This window comes from Oncorhynchus tshawytscha, linkage group LG33 (assembly GCF_018296145.1).
Source record: "Oncorhynchus tshawytscha isolate Ot180627B linkage group LG33, Otsh_v2.0, whole genome shotgun sequence".
Classification (NCBI taxonomy): Eukaryota; Metazoa; Chordata; class Actinopteri; order Salmoniformes; family Salmonidae; genus Oncorhynchus; species Oncorhynchus tshawytscha.
The window spans coordinates 30,115,879-30,135,122 of NC_056461.1; the positions used below are offsets into that span (position 1 = coordinate 30,115,879).

General features: G+C 40.8%; 2 protein-coding genes across 5 annotated transcripts; one reads left to right on the top strand and one right to left on the bottom strand.

Annotated features, from left to right (window-relative positions):
* The first annotated feature begins 572 nt into the window (after nt 1-572).
* On the top strand, nt 573-17,982 carry LOC112231128 (nucleolar protein dao-5). Of its 4 annotated transcripts, none has more exons than XM_024397698.1 (26): nt 573-833; nt 1,362-1,417; nt 1,758-1,876; nt 2,355-2,428; nt 6,058-6,186; nt 6,300-6,410; nt 6,492-6,599; nt 6,749-6,934; nt 7,435-7,575; nt 7,662-7,853; nt 7,968-8,153; nt 9,070-9,261; nt 9,376-9,564; nt 9,984-10,157; nt 10,258-10,515; nt 10,602-10,880; nt 10,980-11,072; nt 13,957-14,055; nt 14,327-14,423; nt 14,551-14,745; nt 15,105-15,190; nt 15,470-15,719; nt 16,182-16,679; nt 16,770-16,870; nt 17,002-17,047; nt 17,131-17,982. In XM_024397698.1, exons 1-25 carry the CDS (start codon nt 717-719, stop codon nt 17,026-17,028), a joined length of 3,957 nt encoding a protein of 1,318 aa, XP_024253466.1. In that variant the 5' UTR covers nt 573-716; the 3' UTR covers nt 17,029-17,047; nt 17,131-17,982. The 4 variants fall into 4 exon arrangements, with proteins under 4 accessions (XP_024253466.1, XP_024253468.1, XP_024253469.1 ...); XM_024397699.2 differs by having other exon boundaries at nt 574-833; nt 10,635-10,880; XM_024397700.1 differs by lacking the exon at nt 7,968-8,153.
* A 286-nt stretch (nt 17,983-18,268) lies between these two features.
* Nucleotides 18,269-19,214, bottom strand: LOC112231130 (NADH dehydrogenase [ubiquinone] 1 alpha subcomplex subunit 2). Its single transcript, XM_024397703.2, has 3 exons — nt 19,055-19,214; nt 18,587-18,693; nt 18,269-18,470 (listed from the first exon to the last, which is right to left on the bottom strand). The coding sequence occupies exons 1-3, from the start codon at nt 19,156-19,158 to the stop codon at nt 18,385-18,387; spliced, it is 297 nt and encodes a 98-aa protein (XP_024253471.1). The 5' UTR covers nt 19,159-19,214; the 3' UTR covers nt 18,269-18,384.
* Between the last annotated feature and the right edge of the window lie 30 nt (nt 19,215-19,244).

Consider the following 19,244-nt stretch of genomic DNA (forward strand, 5'->3'; position numbering starts at 1 on the left):
CTCCGACTTTCCGACCTAAAGATCACTAACGTCATGATTTGACCTCGTATTTTTCAGAGTTCACAGTTGTTTTGTACGCGGCATGAGTTTACAAACGATGGTTTGAGACCCACAGGTGGATTGGGACAAATCAAAAGGATTGTATCTATTTGGTGGGTCATAAAAATGCCAAAAGGTTTTACCTTATACCTAAACCTACGTTTAGTTTGTTATACACATTTAAGAGGGGATCACACCCTTGTATCGTGTACTGTGTAATGTATTGCTGATAATTGTGTAAGAATTTGACTCTCAAATGCAATGGTTCTAAATCCCCAGGACACATGTCACTCACATGGTCCTGACATCATTGATGACGCTGCGGGTATAATGCTTTGTTGCTTGTTATAAGCATGCATGAGCCTTTATAATAATCCTATTATAAGGCTTATAATATGTTACGTCTCTATATGTATGGAATTGTTAGATCATTGTGAGATGATAACACCACATTTTAAGTAGCAACAAGGTAGTGTCAAGTCAGTGAGAAATGCTGGACCAATTAAAAGACTCAGGTGCACTTCACTACATGTCCCATCATGCACATCGAAGGGGGCGTAGTCGCTGTAAGTACATGGCAAATTCCTGCAGACAGTGAGGATGAAGAGCTCTTAATCAGTAGATTAAAGCCATTTAATTGATTATTTTGATTGTGCTAGTCGTTCTACCTTAAAACGATGACTTCAAAGGACCCGAGTGCATCAAATAGTGCCTTGCTTTATTTGATTTATCAGCATTTAAAGGAGAATGGTTACCAGAAGGCTGCAAACGTGCTGAAAAAACATGTAACTCAGGTATGTTTTGATACTATCCAACTCTCTTTTTTTTCTCGTTTCAACTTCTCATTAAACCTGTATTAGCACATAGTGTATTTGACCATTTTGAAATATGTGTGGTTATCCAGGATTTAAGTAGTGTAATTTAATATTAGGTGAGATTTGCTTGAATTATTTTCAATATTTTGTATCTGAATAAACCTACATTTATGTAAATGTTTGCAATTGACTTTCCCTTTGAATGGTGCGTCTTTCTGAATCTCTACCTTGGATTTAGTCAGCCATAACTGATGTAGAACATTATGTAACAGTTGAACACACGTTGGGGCCATGAATGGTGGCACTGTACATTTTGTGAAATGCGCACCATTGTCGTTGTTGCGAAATGATCTTCGTCTACTTGTTTTTCAGATTAATAAATGTATTTACAGCAATTGTGAATGTATTCAGTTGTCTTTAATACTTTTTCCAAAATGTATAGAGACGTATTTAATATAAAATACTCTACATCATTCATCATGCATTTATGCTTTTGGTGACCTGTAGATGGAAGCACCAGAAGAGATCACCTCTTTACATGACATCTACACAAGTTGGACCAAGTAAGTATTGTATAATATGTCATATTCGTTTAGTTTGCCTCAGGCACATATTGTCATTATGCAGTGCCTATATAACATAATGTACTATGTGCCTTTGGGCGGCAGGTAGCCCAGTGGTTAAGAGCGTTGGGCCAGTAACTGAAAAGTCGCTGGTTTGAACCCTGAGCTTGACTAGGTGAAAAGAAATCTGCCAATGTGCCCTTGAGCAAGGCACTTAACCATAGTTGCTCCTGTAAGACACTCTGGATAAGAGCATCTACTAAATTACTTAAATGTCAACATGTCATGGCATGTTAAGGTAAATCATTTGTTATGTACTGCTGCCATAACACATTTTCAGGGTCTCGGAAATTGGACAAAATCCAAAACAAGAGCCTGAAGTGGATTCCACCACCCTGAAGAAGATTAAGGCCGATCCATCAACCAAAGAAGAAGAAGATGTGGACTCAAAACCAATTGGTAGGCTACCAGACCTCCTGCCCTACATTAAATATAATGTTCACAGTGTATCAAATTCACAAACTCTTATTAATCAACCAAAAAACAGCATTAAACTGTTCCACAGAGAAGATAGACTTGATACAATAAAACTTTATTGTCCATGCTAAGGTGAAAAATGAAAATGTTTCTTCTGTTCCGTTCTCAACCTCCCTCTCAGAGGGCACACATAATTGAGACAAGCACTATGGTAAAGCTACATGGGTCAAGCTGCCCAACGGTAGGGTAATGTTTTCAGGATGTGAACATAGCAGCCCTCCAGTTGCCAGATCAATTCCCCCCTTTTCCAGCACCCTGGCCCGGAATTCGAATTGGCCACCCTTCAGCTACAGGCCCAACTCCTTAGCCGCTGGGCTACCTACCGCCCCATCTGGCATTCATAGTTGCACGTGATCAACAGTGTAAATTCAGCATTCCTCATTACTCAGCTGTTTTTCAGATTCTCTACCTCCTGCCCCCCACACACCCCAGGGTGCAACCCCAGAGAATGAGGAGTCGGTCCCACAGGATGAGGTGGGTAGATAGAGGAGGAGCTGTGATTTGGGTTGGGCCTTGGCACCAGAGCTATATATATGTATGTGTGTATATACAGTGCCTTGCGAAAGTATTCGGCCCCCTTGAACTTTGCGACCTTTTGCCACATTTCAGGCTTCAAACATAAAGATATAAAACTGTATTTTTTTGTGAAGAATCAACAACAAGTGGGACACAATCATGAAGTGGAACGACATTTATTGGATATTTCAAACTTTTTGAACAAATCAAAAACTGAAAAATTGGGCGTGCAAAATTATTCAGCCCCCTTAAGTTAATACTTTGTAGCGCCACCTTTGCTGCGATTACAGCTGTAAGTCGCTTGGGGTATGTCTCTATCAGTTTTGCACATCGAGAGACTGAAATTTTTTCCCATTCCTCCTTGCAAAACAGCTCGAGCTCAGGGAGGTTGGATGGAGAGCATTTGTGAACAGCAGTTTTCAGTTCTTTCCACAGATTCTCGATTGGATTCAGGTCTGGACTTTGACTTGGCCATTCTAACACCTGGATATGTTTATTTTTGAACCATTCCATTGTAGATTTTGCTTTATGTTTTGGATCATTGTCTTGTTGGAAGACAAATCTCCATCCCAGTCTCAGGTCTTTTACAGACTTCATCAGGTTTTCTTCCAGAATGGTCCTGTATTTGGCTCCATCCATCTTCCCATCAATTTGAACCATCTTCCCTGTCCCTGCTGAAGAAAAGCAGGCCCAAACCATGATGCTGCCACCACCATGTTTGACAGTGGGGATGGTGTGTTCAGGGTGATGAGCTGTGTTGCTTTTACACCAAACATAACGTTTTGCATTGTTGCCAAAAAGTTCAATTTTGGTTTCATCTGACCAGAGCACCTTCTTCCACATGTTTGGTGTGTCTCCCAGCGGGCTTGTGGCAAACTTTAAACGACACTTTTTATGGATATCTTTAAGAAATGGCTTTATTCTTGCCACTCTTCCATAAAGGCCAGATTTGTGCAATATACTACTGATTGTTGTCCTATGGACAGAGTCTCCCACCTCAGCTGTAGATCTCTGCAGTTCATCCAGAGTGATCATGGGCCTCTTGGCTGCATCTCTGATCAGTCTTCTCCTTGTATGAGCTGAAAGTTTAGAGGGACGGCCAGGTCTTGGTAGATTTGCAGTGGTCTGATACTCCTTCCATTTCAATATTATCGCTTGCACAGTGCTCCTTGGGATGTTTAAAGCTTGGGAAATCTTTTTGTATCCAACCGCTTTAAACTTCTTCACAACAGTATCTCGGACCTGCCTGGTGTGTTCCTTGTTCTTCATGATGCTCTCTGCGCTTTTAACGGACCTCTGAGACTATCACAGTGCAGGTGCATTTATACGGAGACTTGATTACACACAGGTGGATTGTATTTATCATCATTAGTCATTTAGGTCAACATTGGATCATTCAGAGATCCTCACTGAACTTCTGGAGAGAGTTTGCTGCACTGAAAGTAAAGGGGCTGAATAATTTTGCACGCCCAATTTTTCAGTTTTTGATTTGTTAAAAAAGTTTGAAATATAAATGTCGTTCCACTTCATGATTGTGTCCCACTTGTTGTTGATTCTTCACAAAAAATACAGTTTTATATCTTTATGTTTGAAGCCTGAAATGTGGCAAAAGGTCGCAAAGTTCAAGGGGGCCGAATACTTTCGCAAGGCACTGTATATATGTGTAGGTGAAGATTGTTCAATGTTTCTAGGATATTAAAACAATCATAACACAGATATAATACAGTATTTATAGTTGTTTAGCTCCATTTGTATATATGCTGACTACTGACATTCCGATTTCTGTGTCATTATAGTTTATCATCTATCCAGTATATAGGATAGTGGAAACATAGCCCCTGTACCAGCGGTACCCCTATTTAGCAGTAGCTCATATATATATATGTATGTAGTATATTCCCCTGTACATGTGATGTATGTGTTCCATTTGGAGGTATAAAGGCTTTCTTGATAAATGAGGTATATACATTGTATATAATATGACTGTGTATATATGTCTAATGTATACCTCTATTCCAGGGAGATACTGTCACCCCAAAGGCCTCTTCATATGTCCCTACCACTATGTATCAAAATATATATGTACGGTAATGTATGTATGTCATACATGTTTGTTATATATATCATCCATCACATATGTATGCTCTATGTATATACCCATATTTATATATGTTATAACTATGTATATATATGTATGTAATATTTAATTATATATTTATGTAAATATATATATGTATATATATATATATATATTATTTCATATGTTGTCATTCCCAGTAAGGCCTCAGCTATAGTAAGACTCCAGCCATCCCCACAGCTCCCAGTAAATATATTCAGACAGTGAAGAGGAGGTTACTGTCAATATATATATGTCAAACCTGAATCATTATAAATTAAATTAATTTCAGCTAATATTATTGGACTGGTAATGGTTACTCCTAGGTAATAGCATGGTTATTCGATAAAGCCTGAATGCCATATTATTATTATGTCTTTCCATCTTCACTCTTCTGTGTTTTAGAAACTAGCATCTACATACATGCTCTTATGGAAACCATATAACACATATTAGCAGCCCCATAAGCCCAGTGTAGTCACCCCATCACATATACATTGCTCCCAAGACTCCTGCTGCAGGGAAGAAAACACAGACATGTATATCAGACAGTAGGCTCCCTAAAGGTATATCTAATGACACCTGACTACAGTATATGCTATAATATCACATATACAATGTATATTTATATATGTATATATATTTATATATTGATATAATATATATTATATGACATACAAGCTGGATAGTATATAATAAAAGCTGTATACAATGATTATACTTCCCTGAACTTCATATGACCCATTGTACAGTATTTTTTATGAATCACTTTAGCAGTAGAGATATAGACATATATTATCTGTCGTCCAGTCACTGTAATGATGTGTGAACATTGGCATAGATATTATTATAGTCCTCTAAATTGTAGCTAACACCCCCGTGGACAGTTTGTATTTGGCAGGATAAATTTATACTATCCTCTGTCTTTGTGTTATATATATATATACCCATATCCTGTAACTCTGTTTGGATATAGGGTCAATCCCCTTATCTAGCCTGACAACCCTATATATTTGATATACCGACCAGGAAACATTTATGCCATATATTTGTCTCTATGATACCTGTGGCGACATATAGCCATATGTATATATATATATAAATATGTATGTATATATATATATATATATATATATATATATATACATATTTATATATATATATATATATACATATTTATATATATATATATATATATACATATATATATACGTATTTATGTGTATATATATATGTGTATGTGTATATATATATGTGTGTGTGTGTGTGTGTGGTGTAGAGATTTATGTTACGACAATACAGCCTTTTGGGGACTTGAATAGGTTTGGATTAGCAAATTGAAGATTGTTCAATGTTTCTAGGATGCTTAAAACAATCATAACACAGATATAATACAGTATTTATAGTTATTTAGCTCCATTTGATATAGTTGCTGACTACTGACATTCCGATTTCTGTGTCATTATCGAAGTTGTCATCTACTCCAGTCAGTAACGGGACAGTGGAAACATCAGCCCCTGTACCAGCGGTCACCCCTTTAAAACCAGCAGTGAGCTCAGACAGCGACTCTGAGAGCAAGGAGGAGATTCCCCTCACACAGGTGAAACATGGTGTTCCATTTGGAGGATAAAGGCTTTCTTGATAAATGAGGTATATACATTGTATGAAATTGACTGTGTATCCCATGTGTCTGAATGCTTACCTCTCTTCCAGGGAGATACTGTCACCCCAAAGGCCTCTTCAGCTGTCCCTACCACTACGCCCTCAAAACATGTAGACGGGAACAGCGAATCAGACAGTGAGAATGAGATTCATCCATCACAGGTGAGGGCTCTTACGACAATTGTGTTATAACTACATTCTGTAAAATTCAGATTTATGAAATGTTTACTCTGTGTATTTCAGACTGTTGTCATTCCCAGTAAGGCCTCAGCTCCCAGTAAGACTCCAGCCATCCCCACAGCTCCCAGTAAAGCAGAGAGTTCAGACAGTGAAGAGGAGGTTACTGTCAAGGTATGTCACACCTGAATCATTGTAAATTAAATTAATTTCAGCTAAATTATTGGACTGGTAATGGTTACTCCTAGGTAATAGCATGGTTATTCGACAACGCCTGAATGCCATGCATTTGTCTTTCCATCTTCACTCTTCTGTGTTTTTAGAAACTAACATCTACGGCTGCTCTTATGAAACCAGCCAAGGCGATCCCAGCAGCCCCAGTAAAGCCCAGTGTAGTCACCCCCAGTCAGGCTACAGTTGCTCCCAAGACTCCTGCTGCAGGGAAGAAAACACAGAGCTCTGACAGCGACAGCTCTGACTCAGACAGTGAGGAGGAGGCTCCTAAAAAGGTGAATCCTAATGACACCTGACTACAGTAATGCTCTCACACAAATTTAAGCTTGAGTCTGAAATATATTCTATGACATACAAGCTGGGAAGTCATATAATAAAAACTCGGAGCACAATGATTGGTGACTTCCTGAACTTCCTTTGACCCATTGTACAGTATTTTTTATGAATCAACTTTAACAGTAGAGATACACAGACAACCATATCTGTCGTCCAGTCACTGTAATGATGTGTGTGAACATTGGCATAGATATTATTATAGTCCTCTAAATTCACAGCTAACACCCCCGTGGACAGTTTGTATTTGGCAGGACTGTACTGCTCCTCTGTCTTTGTGTTGAAGCAGTGACCCATGGTCCTGTAACTCTGTTTGGACAGGGTCAATCCCCTTGGCTCTAGCCTGACAAGCTCTATAATGGCGCTCAGCTTCGAGTGACTGTCTGTGACACCGACCAGGAAACATGGTTCTAATGCCATGTTTCATTTGTCTCTGTTCCAGAAACCTGTGGCGACACCCAAAGCCAAGCCTGTGGCTGCAACTCTGGTCAAGGCAGAAGCAGTGAAATCCACCCCTATTAAAAAACCAACAAACAGCTCAGACAGTGACAGTGATGACACTGAGGAGGAGGCTCCTGTAAAGGTAGGTCACAACTGACTAATATCATGCTACCCTGTCCTATAGCAAGTTTATTTTCTTGAAGAGCTTGATATAATTATTTGTTTCAGAAATCAACACAGACCCTGAAAGCTGCTCCTGTGAAAGCAGCCAAGGCGATCCCAGCAGCCCCAGTGAAGCCCAGTATAGTCATCCCCAGTCAGGCTACAGCTGCTCCCAAGACTCCTGCTGCAGGCAAGAAAGCACAGAGCTCTGACAGCGACAGCTCTGACTCAGACAGTGAAGATGAGTTAACTGAAAAGGTAAGTCACACCTGAGAAATAGTAATTTAACCATTTCTCCTTGTCACTAATAAAAACAAATATTGAGTTGGTTTTATTCCTGATATAATGCCTTCATATAAATTTTTGTTTCAGAAATCAACACAGACCCTGAAAGCTGCTCCTGTGAAACCAGCCAAGGCGATCCCAGCAGCCCCAGTGAAGCCCAGTGTAGTCACCCCCAGTCAGGCTAAAGCTGCTGCCAAGACTCCTGCTGCAGAGAAGAAAGCACAGAGCTCTGACAGCTCTGACTCAGACAGTGAAGATGAGTTAACTGTAAAGGTAAGTCACACTTGAGAAATACACTGAACAAAAATATAAATTCAACATGTAAAGTGAGGGTCCCATGTTTCATGAGGTGAAATAAAAGATCCCAGTAATGTTCCGTACGCACTAAAAGCTTATTTCTCTCTAATTTTGTGCACAAATTTGTTTACATCCCTGTTAGTGAGCATTTCTCCTTTGCCAGGATAATCCACCCACCTGACTGGTGTGGCATATCAAGATTCTGGGTAAACAGCATGATTATTACACAGGTGCACCTTGTGCTGGCGACAATAAAAGGCCACTTTAAAATGTGCAGTTTTGTCACACAAAACAATGCCACACGTCTCAAGTTCTGAGGGAGCGTGCAGTTGGTATGCTGATTGCAGGAATGTTCACCAGAGCTGTTGCCATAGAATTGAATGTTAATTTCTCTACCATAAGCTGCCTCCAACATCATTTTGGAGAATTTGGCAGTACATCCAACCGGCCTCACAGCGGCAGACAATGTGTAACCATGCCAGCCCAGGACCTCCACAACCGGCTTCTTCACCTGCCGGATTGTCTGAGGAGGGTGGGGTGCTGAGGGGTATTTCTGTCTGTAAAAGCCCTTTTGTGTTGAAAAACTAATTCTGATTGGCTGGGCCTAGCTCCCCGGTGGGTGGGCCTGGCTGCCAAATGGATGGGCTTATGCCCTCCAAGGCCCACCCATGGCTGCACCACTGCCCAGTCATGTTAAATCCATAGATTAGGGCTTAATCAATTGATTTCAATTGATGGATTTCCTTTTATGAAGTGTAACTCAGTAAAATCTTTGAAATTGTTCATATTTTTGTTCAGTATAGTAATTAAACCATTTCTTGTCACTAATAAAAACAAATATTGAGTTGGTTTTATTCCTGATATAATGCCTTCATATAAATTTTTGTTTCAGAAATCAACACAGACCCTGAAAGCTGCTCCTGTGAAAGCAGCCAAGGCGAGCCCAGCAGCCCCAGTGAAGCCCAGTGTAGTCATCCCCAGTCAGGCTACAGCTGCTCCCAAGACTCCTGCTGCAGGCAAGAAAGCACAGAGCTCTGACAGCGACAGCTCTGACTCAGACAGTGAAGATGAGTTAACTGAAAAGGTAAGTCACACCTGAGAAATAGTAATTTAACCATTTCTCCTTGTCACTAATAAAAACAAATATTGAGTTGGTTTTATTCCTGATATAATACCTTGATATATTTTTTGGTTTCAGAAATCAACACAGACCCTGAAAGCTGCTCCTGTGAAAGCAGCCAAGGCGATCCCAGCAGCCCCAGTGAAGCCCAGTGTAGTCAACCCCAGTCAGGCTAAAGCTGCTGCCAAGACTCCTGCTGCAGAGAAGAAAGCACAGAGCTCTGACAGCAACAGCTCTGACTCAGACAGTGAGGAGGAGGCTCCTAAGGTTTGTAAAATAATCCTACTATATAGATCCCATTTACTGTACAACGCACAACTTGATCTACTGTAGGTCATAGGAAGTGCAGTAGACCATAAACACCAAAAGTCATTACTTCTGTGATAGTCTCCAGATCTGCATCTGCTCTCTCCCTAAGACCAAGCTGGGGGAAGCTGCTCCAGTCAAGGCTGTAGCAGTGAAATCACCAGAACCAGTGAAGTCCAGCAAACTAGCTATCACTCCCTCAAAACCAGCAGAGAGCTCAGACAGTGACAGCAGTGAGGAGGACATTCCTTTCATGCAGATGAAAGAATATTTGCGCTATTAGAACACGCAAACAGCTTTTTTTCTGTGGAATCATGTCTCGAAAATGTACAACTATAATGTTGTTTATTGACACTTCTCTGTGTGGATTTGTGTTTCAGACTCCTGCTACAGTCATAGAGGCAGCTCCCAGTAAGGCCTCAGCTCCCAGTAAGGCCTCAGCTCCCAGTAAGGCCTCAGCTCCCAGTAAGACTCCAGCCACCCCTACAGCTCCCAGTAAAGCAGAGACCTCAGACAGTGACACCTCAGACAGTGAAGAGGAGGTTACTGTCAAGGTATGTCACACTTGAGAAATAGTCATTAAACCACTTCCACTTGTCAATAAGAAAAACAAATATTGAGTTGTTTTATTTCTGAAATAATTATTTGTTCCAGAAACCTGCACAGACACCCAAAGCTGCTCCTGTGAAACCAGCCAAGGCGATCCCAGCAGCCCCAGTGAAACCCAGTGCAGTCACCCCGAGTCAGGCTAAAGCTGCTCCTGTGAAACCAGCCAAGGCGAGCCCAGCAGCCCCAGTGAAACCCAGTGCAGTCACCCCCAGTGCTCCCAAGACCCCTGCTGCAGGGAAGAAAACACAGAGCTCTGACAGCGACAGCTCCGACTCAGACAGTGAGGAGGAGGCTCCTGTAAAGGTCTGTATCATATGCCAGAAATATATGATTTGATAGTGGTGTTAATCCTGTGATAATACTGAGGATAAATTGGTGTATAATCCTAGAACCTTCTTAAACCTGAATCTACTACCAAGCAGAAAACCACCCCAGTCTCAACCCCAAGCAAGGCCAAAGCCTCTCCTAAGACCCCAGCAGCAGCTGCTAAGATGGAGACTGACAGCTCAGATTCCTCTGACAGTGAGGATGAGGCTCCAGCCAGGCAGGCCCCTGCCAAGCCCACTTCCAGCCCGGCTAAAACCACACCCAAGGCCCCTGCTGCAGCTAAGAAGGCCGACAGCTCGGACAGTGATGAGTCTGACACTGAGGAGGGCAAGCCAGCTAAAGTAAGTCATATGTTATTAACCTGTTCTAATGTGTTTTTGGTGATGATTTGGCGTCTGCAGTTGTACCTACATTCTGTTTATTTGTTTTTGTTTCTACAGAAGGTCACTGCTACCTCCGTAGCCAAACCTTCAACTCCAGTACAGGAGGAGGACAAAGATTCCTCAGACAGTGAGGATGAAGAAACACCATCGGTCAGTCTCATAGCCCATCAAATTTAACTAGGGCTGTCCCGGACTAAAACAAATCTTTGTCGACCGAAAGTCGTCTGGTCCAAAAAGAACGTTGTATTTTTCCATATATAGACACACCCTATGTGTTTTAACAAAAATCACTTTATGCATTGAGCTTGTCTGAGGCTTAAAGCTTATGGTTTGATGAAATAAGACAAATGCCTCATGATGGCGCCAGAGATCTAGATAACCAGAAGAGAACCTGACTCCACTATTCTCCTCCCTCTCCTGCTGGCTTTCACAGGTTCTGCCATTACTCTCCTGAAGTTGCCAGTAATAGTCTACATGAGGAGTAGGCAAACGTTTTCATGTGGAATGCAAATTTATCTTACCAATCCTACCCATCTGTGTGCCAGTTCGTTCATATGCACATTTTTATGAAACAGTTTAATTTAATTTATAATAACGGCTTCATATCTGAAAATCATTGTCATGTGGTTAATAAAAATTCTATCCAAATCTAAATGAAAAAGTAACCAACTATGTAAAATGTGTCTACATAAAGCCAACAAATAAAAACTGCAGCTTGCAGGTCGAAAGTATCCTGATAAAATAAATATCCTATAATTTACATTGGCTACACATGGCCACCTAAATATAAATGGTACCAGCACCCAAAATGAGTACCGGAACATATTTCAGTCCAAGTCAAACACTGATAAGAAGTAATCATGTAGGCATATTTTATGATGTTTCAACTAGCTCAGAGCATGACATGTTTTGCTTTCATGCTAAGTGGTTATCAAAAGGGAGAGAGCTGGGGAGATTTTTCAGGTAGCCTATGGCCTACTATGGCCTACTTCTATTTGTGCGCGTCTTTACTCAACATGGACAGGAGCGCACCAAATAAAAGACAATGACTAAATTGACCAAACTCGTAAATGAAATGAAATAAACCAAAACTAGTTTCTCACAAGTGTAGCATAGGTTGTGCGCTCTGTTAATAATGTTTCCACTCCGACAATGACATGGGGAAGACTGGAATAATAATATTTAATGCATTAAAATAACTAACATAACCAGAGTAACAAACATTGTAGATTATAAATTCTAGGAATTAAAGGTAAATGTACTACTGGTGATATACAGTACCAGACAAAAGTTTGGACACACCTACTCATTCAAGGTTTTTCTTTACATTGAAGAATAGTAGTGAAGACATCAAAACTATGAAATAACACTTATGGAATCATGTAGTAACCAAAAAAGTGTTAAACAAATCCAAATAGATTTTAGATTCTTCAAGTTGCCACCCTTTGCCTTGATGACAGCTTTGCACACTCGTTGCATTCTCTCAACCAGCTTCACCTGAAATAATTTTCCAACAGTCTTGAAGGAGTTCCCACATATGCTGAACACATGTTGGCTGCTTTTGCTTCACTCTGCGGTCCAACTCATCCAAACCATCTCAATTGGGTTGAGGTCGGGTGATTGTGGAGGCCAGGTCATCTGATGCAGCACTCCATCACTCTCTTTAGTCAAATAGCCCTTACACGGCCTGGAGGTGTGTTGGGTCATTGTCCCGTTGAAAAACAAATGATAGTCCCACTAAGTGCAAACCAGATGTTATGGTGTATTGCAGCAGAACGCTGTGGTAGCCATGCTGGTTAAGTGTGCTTTAAATTCTAAATAAATCACTTACAGTGTCACCAGCAAAGCACCCCCACACCATCACACCTCCTCCTCCATGCTTCACGGTGGGAACCACACATGCGGAGATCATACGTTCACCTGCTCTGCATCTCACAAAAACACGGTGGTTGGAACCAAAAATCTCAAAGGACAGATTTCCACCGTTCTAATGTCCATAGCTAGTAATTCTTGGCCAAATCAAGTCTCTTCCTCTTATTGGTGTCCTTTAGTAGTGGTTTCTTTTCAGCAATTCGACCATGAATGCCTGATTCACGCAGTCTCCTCTGAACAGTTGATGTTGAGATGTGTCTGTTACTTGAACTCTGTGAAGCATTTATTTGGGCAGCAATTTCTGAGGCTGGTAACTGAATGAACGTATCCTCTGCAGCAGAGGTAACTCTGGGTCTTCCTTTCCTGTGGTGGTCCTCATGAGAGCCAGTTTCATCATAGCATTGATGGTTTTTGCGACTGCACTTGAAGAAACTTTCAAAGTTCTTAATTTTCTGGATTGACTGACCTTCATGTCTTAAAGTAATGATGGACTGTCGTTTCTCTTTGCTTATTTGAGCTGTTCTTGCCATAATATGGACTTGGGTTTTTACCAAATATGGCTATCTTCTGTATACCACCCCTACCTTGTCACAACACAACTGATTGGCTCAAACGCATTAAGAAGGAAAGAAATTCCACAAATGAACTTTTAACAAGGCACAATTGTTAATTGAAAGGCATTCCAGGTGACTACCTCATGAAGTTGGTTGAGAGAATGCAAAGAGTGTGCAAAGGTGTCGTCAAGGCAAAGGGTGGCTACTTTGAAGAATCTCAACTATAAAATATATTTTGATTTGTTTGACACTTTTGTTTACTACATGATTCCATATGTGTTATTTCATATTTTTGATGTCTTCACTACTTTTCTACAATGTAGAAAATAGTACAAAATAAAGAAAAACCCTGGAATGAGTAGGTGTGTCTAAACCTTTAACTGGTACTGTTTAGTCGAGCAGTAACAAATATATACAACCTCGGTCGACCAACAGCCAAACAATCGACCAATCAACTAATTGGGGTCAGCCCTAAATTAAACTGATAATTACTGTGCATATCAAAGTAAAAATGTTGGCAGTGGCATTTATTATATAAACTTCAACTTGCATAGATTAAATTGACCTTGTATTTTATCTGTGCTAATGAATCTGACGTATGTGACCAGAAACCAGAATCCACACCATCTGAGAAATCTGTCACGCAAACCCAGGCAACGCCTCCTGCTGGCAAGGAGGGAGGTACAGAGGAACACAGTCCAGCAGAGGTATGTACGGTATGGACGATGTAGGGATGTCATGGAACACAGTCCCAACAGGTATGTACGGTACGAGAGATGTAGGGATGTCATGGAACACAGTCCAACGGGTATGTATGGTACGGTAGATGTAGGGATGTCATGGAACACAGTCCAACAGGTATGTACGGTACAGGAGATGTAGGGATGTCATGGACATTCTTTCTGGACTGCTAATTGTTCATTTTTCCACCAACACCATATTGGTTCCTTATTCATATTGCACTTCATGCCTTGACAGAAGGTTGAAGCTGTTCCAGCCATACCTACAACTGAAACAGCAGCTGAGGAAAACAGCAGTGATGATCCAACCGATATTGAAGGATCTCCTCCTGAAGGTACACCAGCCCAGACCTCACTCCTGTCATGTGTTGTTTTTTGGTGTTGACCATTTTGCTTGGTGTAGTTGCATTTTGGTTAGTTCTGTGTCTATGGCTATCTATGACCTCCTCCTTTCCATGACAGTCCCTGAGGTGGACACACCCCCTGCCTCTGGGCCAGAGAGTGCAAAGGAGGAGGAGGTCCAAGAGAGTCCCCAGAAGGTCCTAAAGACGGACACTTCTTCAGAGAAGCCCAAGACAGAGGATCAGATAGTGACCTCTACAACATCAGAAGACAAGAGTGACACCCCTGAACTCCCATCAGAAGCCCCTGCTACAGGTAAGACCAGCCATTTCTCCCCACCTGGTCTAGAAGAACCATACATGGACTCCACTGACAACTTGGATCACTTTAGAGCTGAGGCCAGAAAAGGTACAGACCACACATCAAAATGCAGTATCTAAATTAACAAATGACAGGAACATAAGCTAAGTAAAAATGAGTGTTCAACAAAAGTGAAACACAGAGAGAGGACAGTCACAACAGAAACACTGTTCATAAAGTTTGGGATGAAATAAAAAAGATATGACTTGCCATCATCTTGCAATGAAATAACTGCGAGGGAGAAAAACAAGCAAAATACAGTCAAACAAGTAAATTACCAGTCTTATGAAATGTATTTTTAAATGTATCTTTAGCTGCTGAGATCAGAACTGCTTTAGAAGAGGAGTCAAAGGAGTGTGTTGACCCAGTTATCACCAATTCAGCATCTGAAGACTTGGAGGTAAGTAAAGTAATCAATGATGTAAGCCTTTGTCTGTGGAGACACCCTGTGTCTGTGGAGACACCCTGTGTCTGTGGAGACACCCTGTGTCTGTGGAGACACCCTGTGTCTGTGGAGACACCCTGTGTCTGTGGAGACACCCTGTGTCTGTGGAGACACCCTGTGCACGGCTGATATGAAACAATAAATCAAAGTGACCAAATGCTTTGATTGAAAGTTTTGCTTTGATCTAAACAATATTCTATTGTTGTTGCCCCTCTGTTTTTCGTCACCATGTAGCCTGAAAAAGTGACCATTGAGACAATTGTTGAGACAATCCCCACAGAGACAGAGGAGCCAAACACTGATACCCCAACACCTGGATCAAAGAGGAAGAGGAGTAAAGAGACAACGGACGCAACTCCCAAGAAGAAGGAGATGAAGAAGAAGAAGAAGAAGGGGGAGGTTGAAGAGAATGGGCAGCCTGCAGTAGAGGAGGATGGTGATGAGTCCAGTCTGGACACAAAAGGGTTGGAGCTGACTCCATCAGGTATACTATCCAGAGCTCTCTAACCCTGTTTCCAGAGAGCTACCATCCTGTAGGTTAACTTCAACCCTCTTCCTGGAAAGCTAGTGTCCTGTAGGTTTTAACTCAAACCCTAATGTAGCACACCTGATTCTAAAAAATTAACTGGTTGATAAGATGAATCATGTTAGTTACAACTGGAGTTGGAGTTAAAACCTACAGGAGGGTAGATCTCCAGGAACAGGGTTGGAGTTAAAACCTACAGGACATTAGCTCTTCAGGAACAGGGTTGGAGAGCCCTGAGAGAAAGAGGCACAAGAGAAAGCTAATGATAATTATACCTGGACCATAAACAACCCTTAACCACTACTAGGCAAAGGGTAGGGCTAGGGGTTGCCTTTTATTACCTGCTAAATAACTGAATGTAACCTGTAACCATCATCTATAGTCAACATTTCTGTTACATAGATTTTCTCCGTTTTACAGACGATTCCAAGGTGGATACCACCCCGGCTTCAGAGTCTGGCTCCACCACTCTTGTTCTGTCAGCAAAGTCACTCAAGAAAAGGAAAAGAAAGAGGGTGAAGAAAAGAAGAGGTGCGAAGGCCGAGAGGGAGTCACCGGAAGAGGACGAAAAAACAGACTTCGTCCCAAAAAATAAAAAAATAAAAAAGAGCAAGAAAAACACAGCATCCAACCTGACACCACCAACCAACAACCAGACCAAGGAAACTCCAAAGACCACAGCTGCTAAGAGGCCTCTTCCTCCCACCCCTGAGCCGGAGGAGCTAGAGACTCCCAAAAAGAAGAAGAAGAAGAAGAAAGTTGCAGAGAAAAGGAGCGCTGTGAAAGAAAATACAACTCCAGGCATTGAAACAAAGAAGAAAAAGAAGAAGGCTGCTAAAGCTGAAAACACTGTGAAAGACTCTGCAATCTCAACTCCTGAACCGAGCCTTACACCAGAGACCCCAAAAAACAAAAAGAGTAAGTGCAATGCGGGACAAACAAGAAAGGTTGCTTCTCTAAGTATTAAGTTAATTTGTTGTGTGTTTCCATTATAATTGGGTTCTATAGAGAAAAACAAGCTGACAGAGAAAAAGGAGAAAATGAAAACTGCATGGAAAACACCAGTAAAAGCCTCAACAGGACCTTTGCCTAACACAGAAGTGACGAAGGTATGGGACAGAAACACTATCTGGGGCATAGGTGCATATCAATAGAAAATTATGAATTATGCAAATAGTGTTATTTGGATGCATGAAATAGTTATAATGGCACTGATATTTCCTTTTTTCTTTTTCTTAAGAAAAATAAGTCCTCCAAAAAGAAATAATCCAATGGTGAAATTTCAGGTACATATACATCATATATTCTGTCATTTTCCCAGAGCCCAAAATGACTTACATCATTTCTCAAATCTAATGTTACTTTGCAGGAGATGGTGGATATCTTCTCCAGGGAATGAAGTGGAGCTGCCAACGTCAATCAGAAGACCACCTCGATCACACTGGTGCCTGAGGTTTCAACCAAAAGAAGGGGAAACTGGAGTTCTGGCCTGTACATGTACTTTAGGTTCTCCACATGTACTTTAGGTTCTCCACATGTATTTTAGGGGAACATCTGTATTGTGTTACTAACAACACAATCTATGTTTTAACCATATATTCTATAAGCTTGCTAAACCAGGCATGTATTGACATGAAAAAGGCAAAATAATCATACCATTCTATTTGAAATGTTGAATAAACGGGACACAGAAACTAACACATTTGCACAGCCTGATGGAACGTAAACCCATCGTCAGTGTATTTGCCAAGTCCTAACCAATGATAAAACAATCATTAGGTATTAATATGTCCTTGGTCTAGCATTGCTGTCTTGATAATGTTGTAGGGTGTAGTACTCTTGCATGTTGTGGGTTTTCATTTCTGTTCTTTAAGCTGTGAACACTTCCACATAATTGTGTGTAAGGTAAGGGATTGTTAGGACTCAAAATGGGGAACACTTGTAGCAAATGTCACTCCAAATACTGTACTATGCACCTACACGAATCCTATTGCTGAGCCCATAGCCTTGTGTTTTAGCACTTATGTTAGACCCATACACCTATGCAGAGGAAGGTTCTGGGGGACCAGGGGAGGATAGCTGATCTGACTGACTCAGAGAATTTGCTGAACTCCGATGTTTACAAACCAGTATTTGTGTCACATTCTTGTGAAAACAAACTTTTCTTCCATTTGTCATTTTCTGATTGTTCATTATCAATAAAAATGGTTTAATCTCTTAATCTGGTTTCTTTATTCATAAAAGCTTATGAAAAAGTATCTATAGCATGAATATAAAATCATATTGTTGCCAGCCACTTGTGTATGAACCTTTCAGTCCAAAGCTGACTGGCCGGTTAATTCTCTCGGACCATAATTGGGAGCATTGCACAGTGCTAGCCTTTGTGAGTTTGACAGTATCTTTTTACATTTTTAACAATAGATTTAACAATATATGCACATGCCTATGAATAGAATGTAGTTCATATGAACACAAACAATTAACACACATATCAATGCAGCAGAATGTCACAAGTTAGTCCTCAGATTTATTAGAACAGCAATAGAGATTTATGTGATACAAGTCCTTTACAATCCACACTCCATCTCAGTTGGAAAGGTGTCCTCGGGGGAGCTGGTCATGCTTATGATGTCACAACTGTCTCCAGCACCTTAGCCACTTGGTCAGCATTCATGTTGTCAAGGGCCACACTACTCTCCTTACCAAAATCTGCAATACAGGTACATGAATGAACCAAATGAATGCATGGCCATAAACATTGCATTTGACTTGACATAGAGTGGTGTCAGATGTGAGTCGCCTAGCTACTGAAACAATGCTCTCACCAGATCTTGCCCAAAGCTTAGGCTGAACACCTGAGCACTCCCTGATGAGGATGGGGAATGTGGGGTTTGCCTTCTTCAGTTCCACATAGTGCTGTTCCACAAAATCCCTGGAGAACATGGAATAATAAATAATCAAGTTAAATAACTTTTACAATATTTTTTACGATACGAGTTCATAACACTGAAATAGCTAGCTAATAAACAAGGGTTTTCTATTTATATTAATAGTAAATGTTGAATATTAACATACATAATAGAAACGATGTTGTAGAGCTGTAGTTAGATACATATGCATGATCTACAAATGATTTCAGATGAGTTTATTCTATATTAAATTGCGATTGTTCGCTAACTACTGTATGTTTACATGTAGCATGCCTGGCAGTATATTGTGCTAGCTATGAGGACAGAGTAGCTAACTATTTCGATTTCACGAAAATATGACTGTTGTCAAATTAATACAATTACCTTGCTCCTTGACTCGCAGGCGATGTCTGGCACAAATGTAGACGAATCTCTCGAAGGTTTTTAGCAAGGTTAGAGCCAATACCTCTTACTACGGAAGCGGCCATGATGGTTCACCAGCTTTAGATTAATGTTGCTGAACCCACCCACTCTCCATATCAACAAATCACATTCAATAAGCTTTGCTAAATTC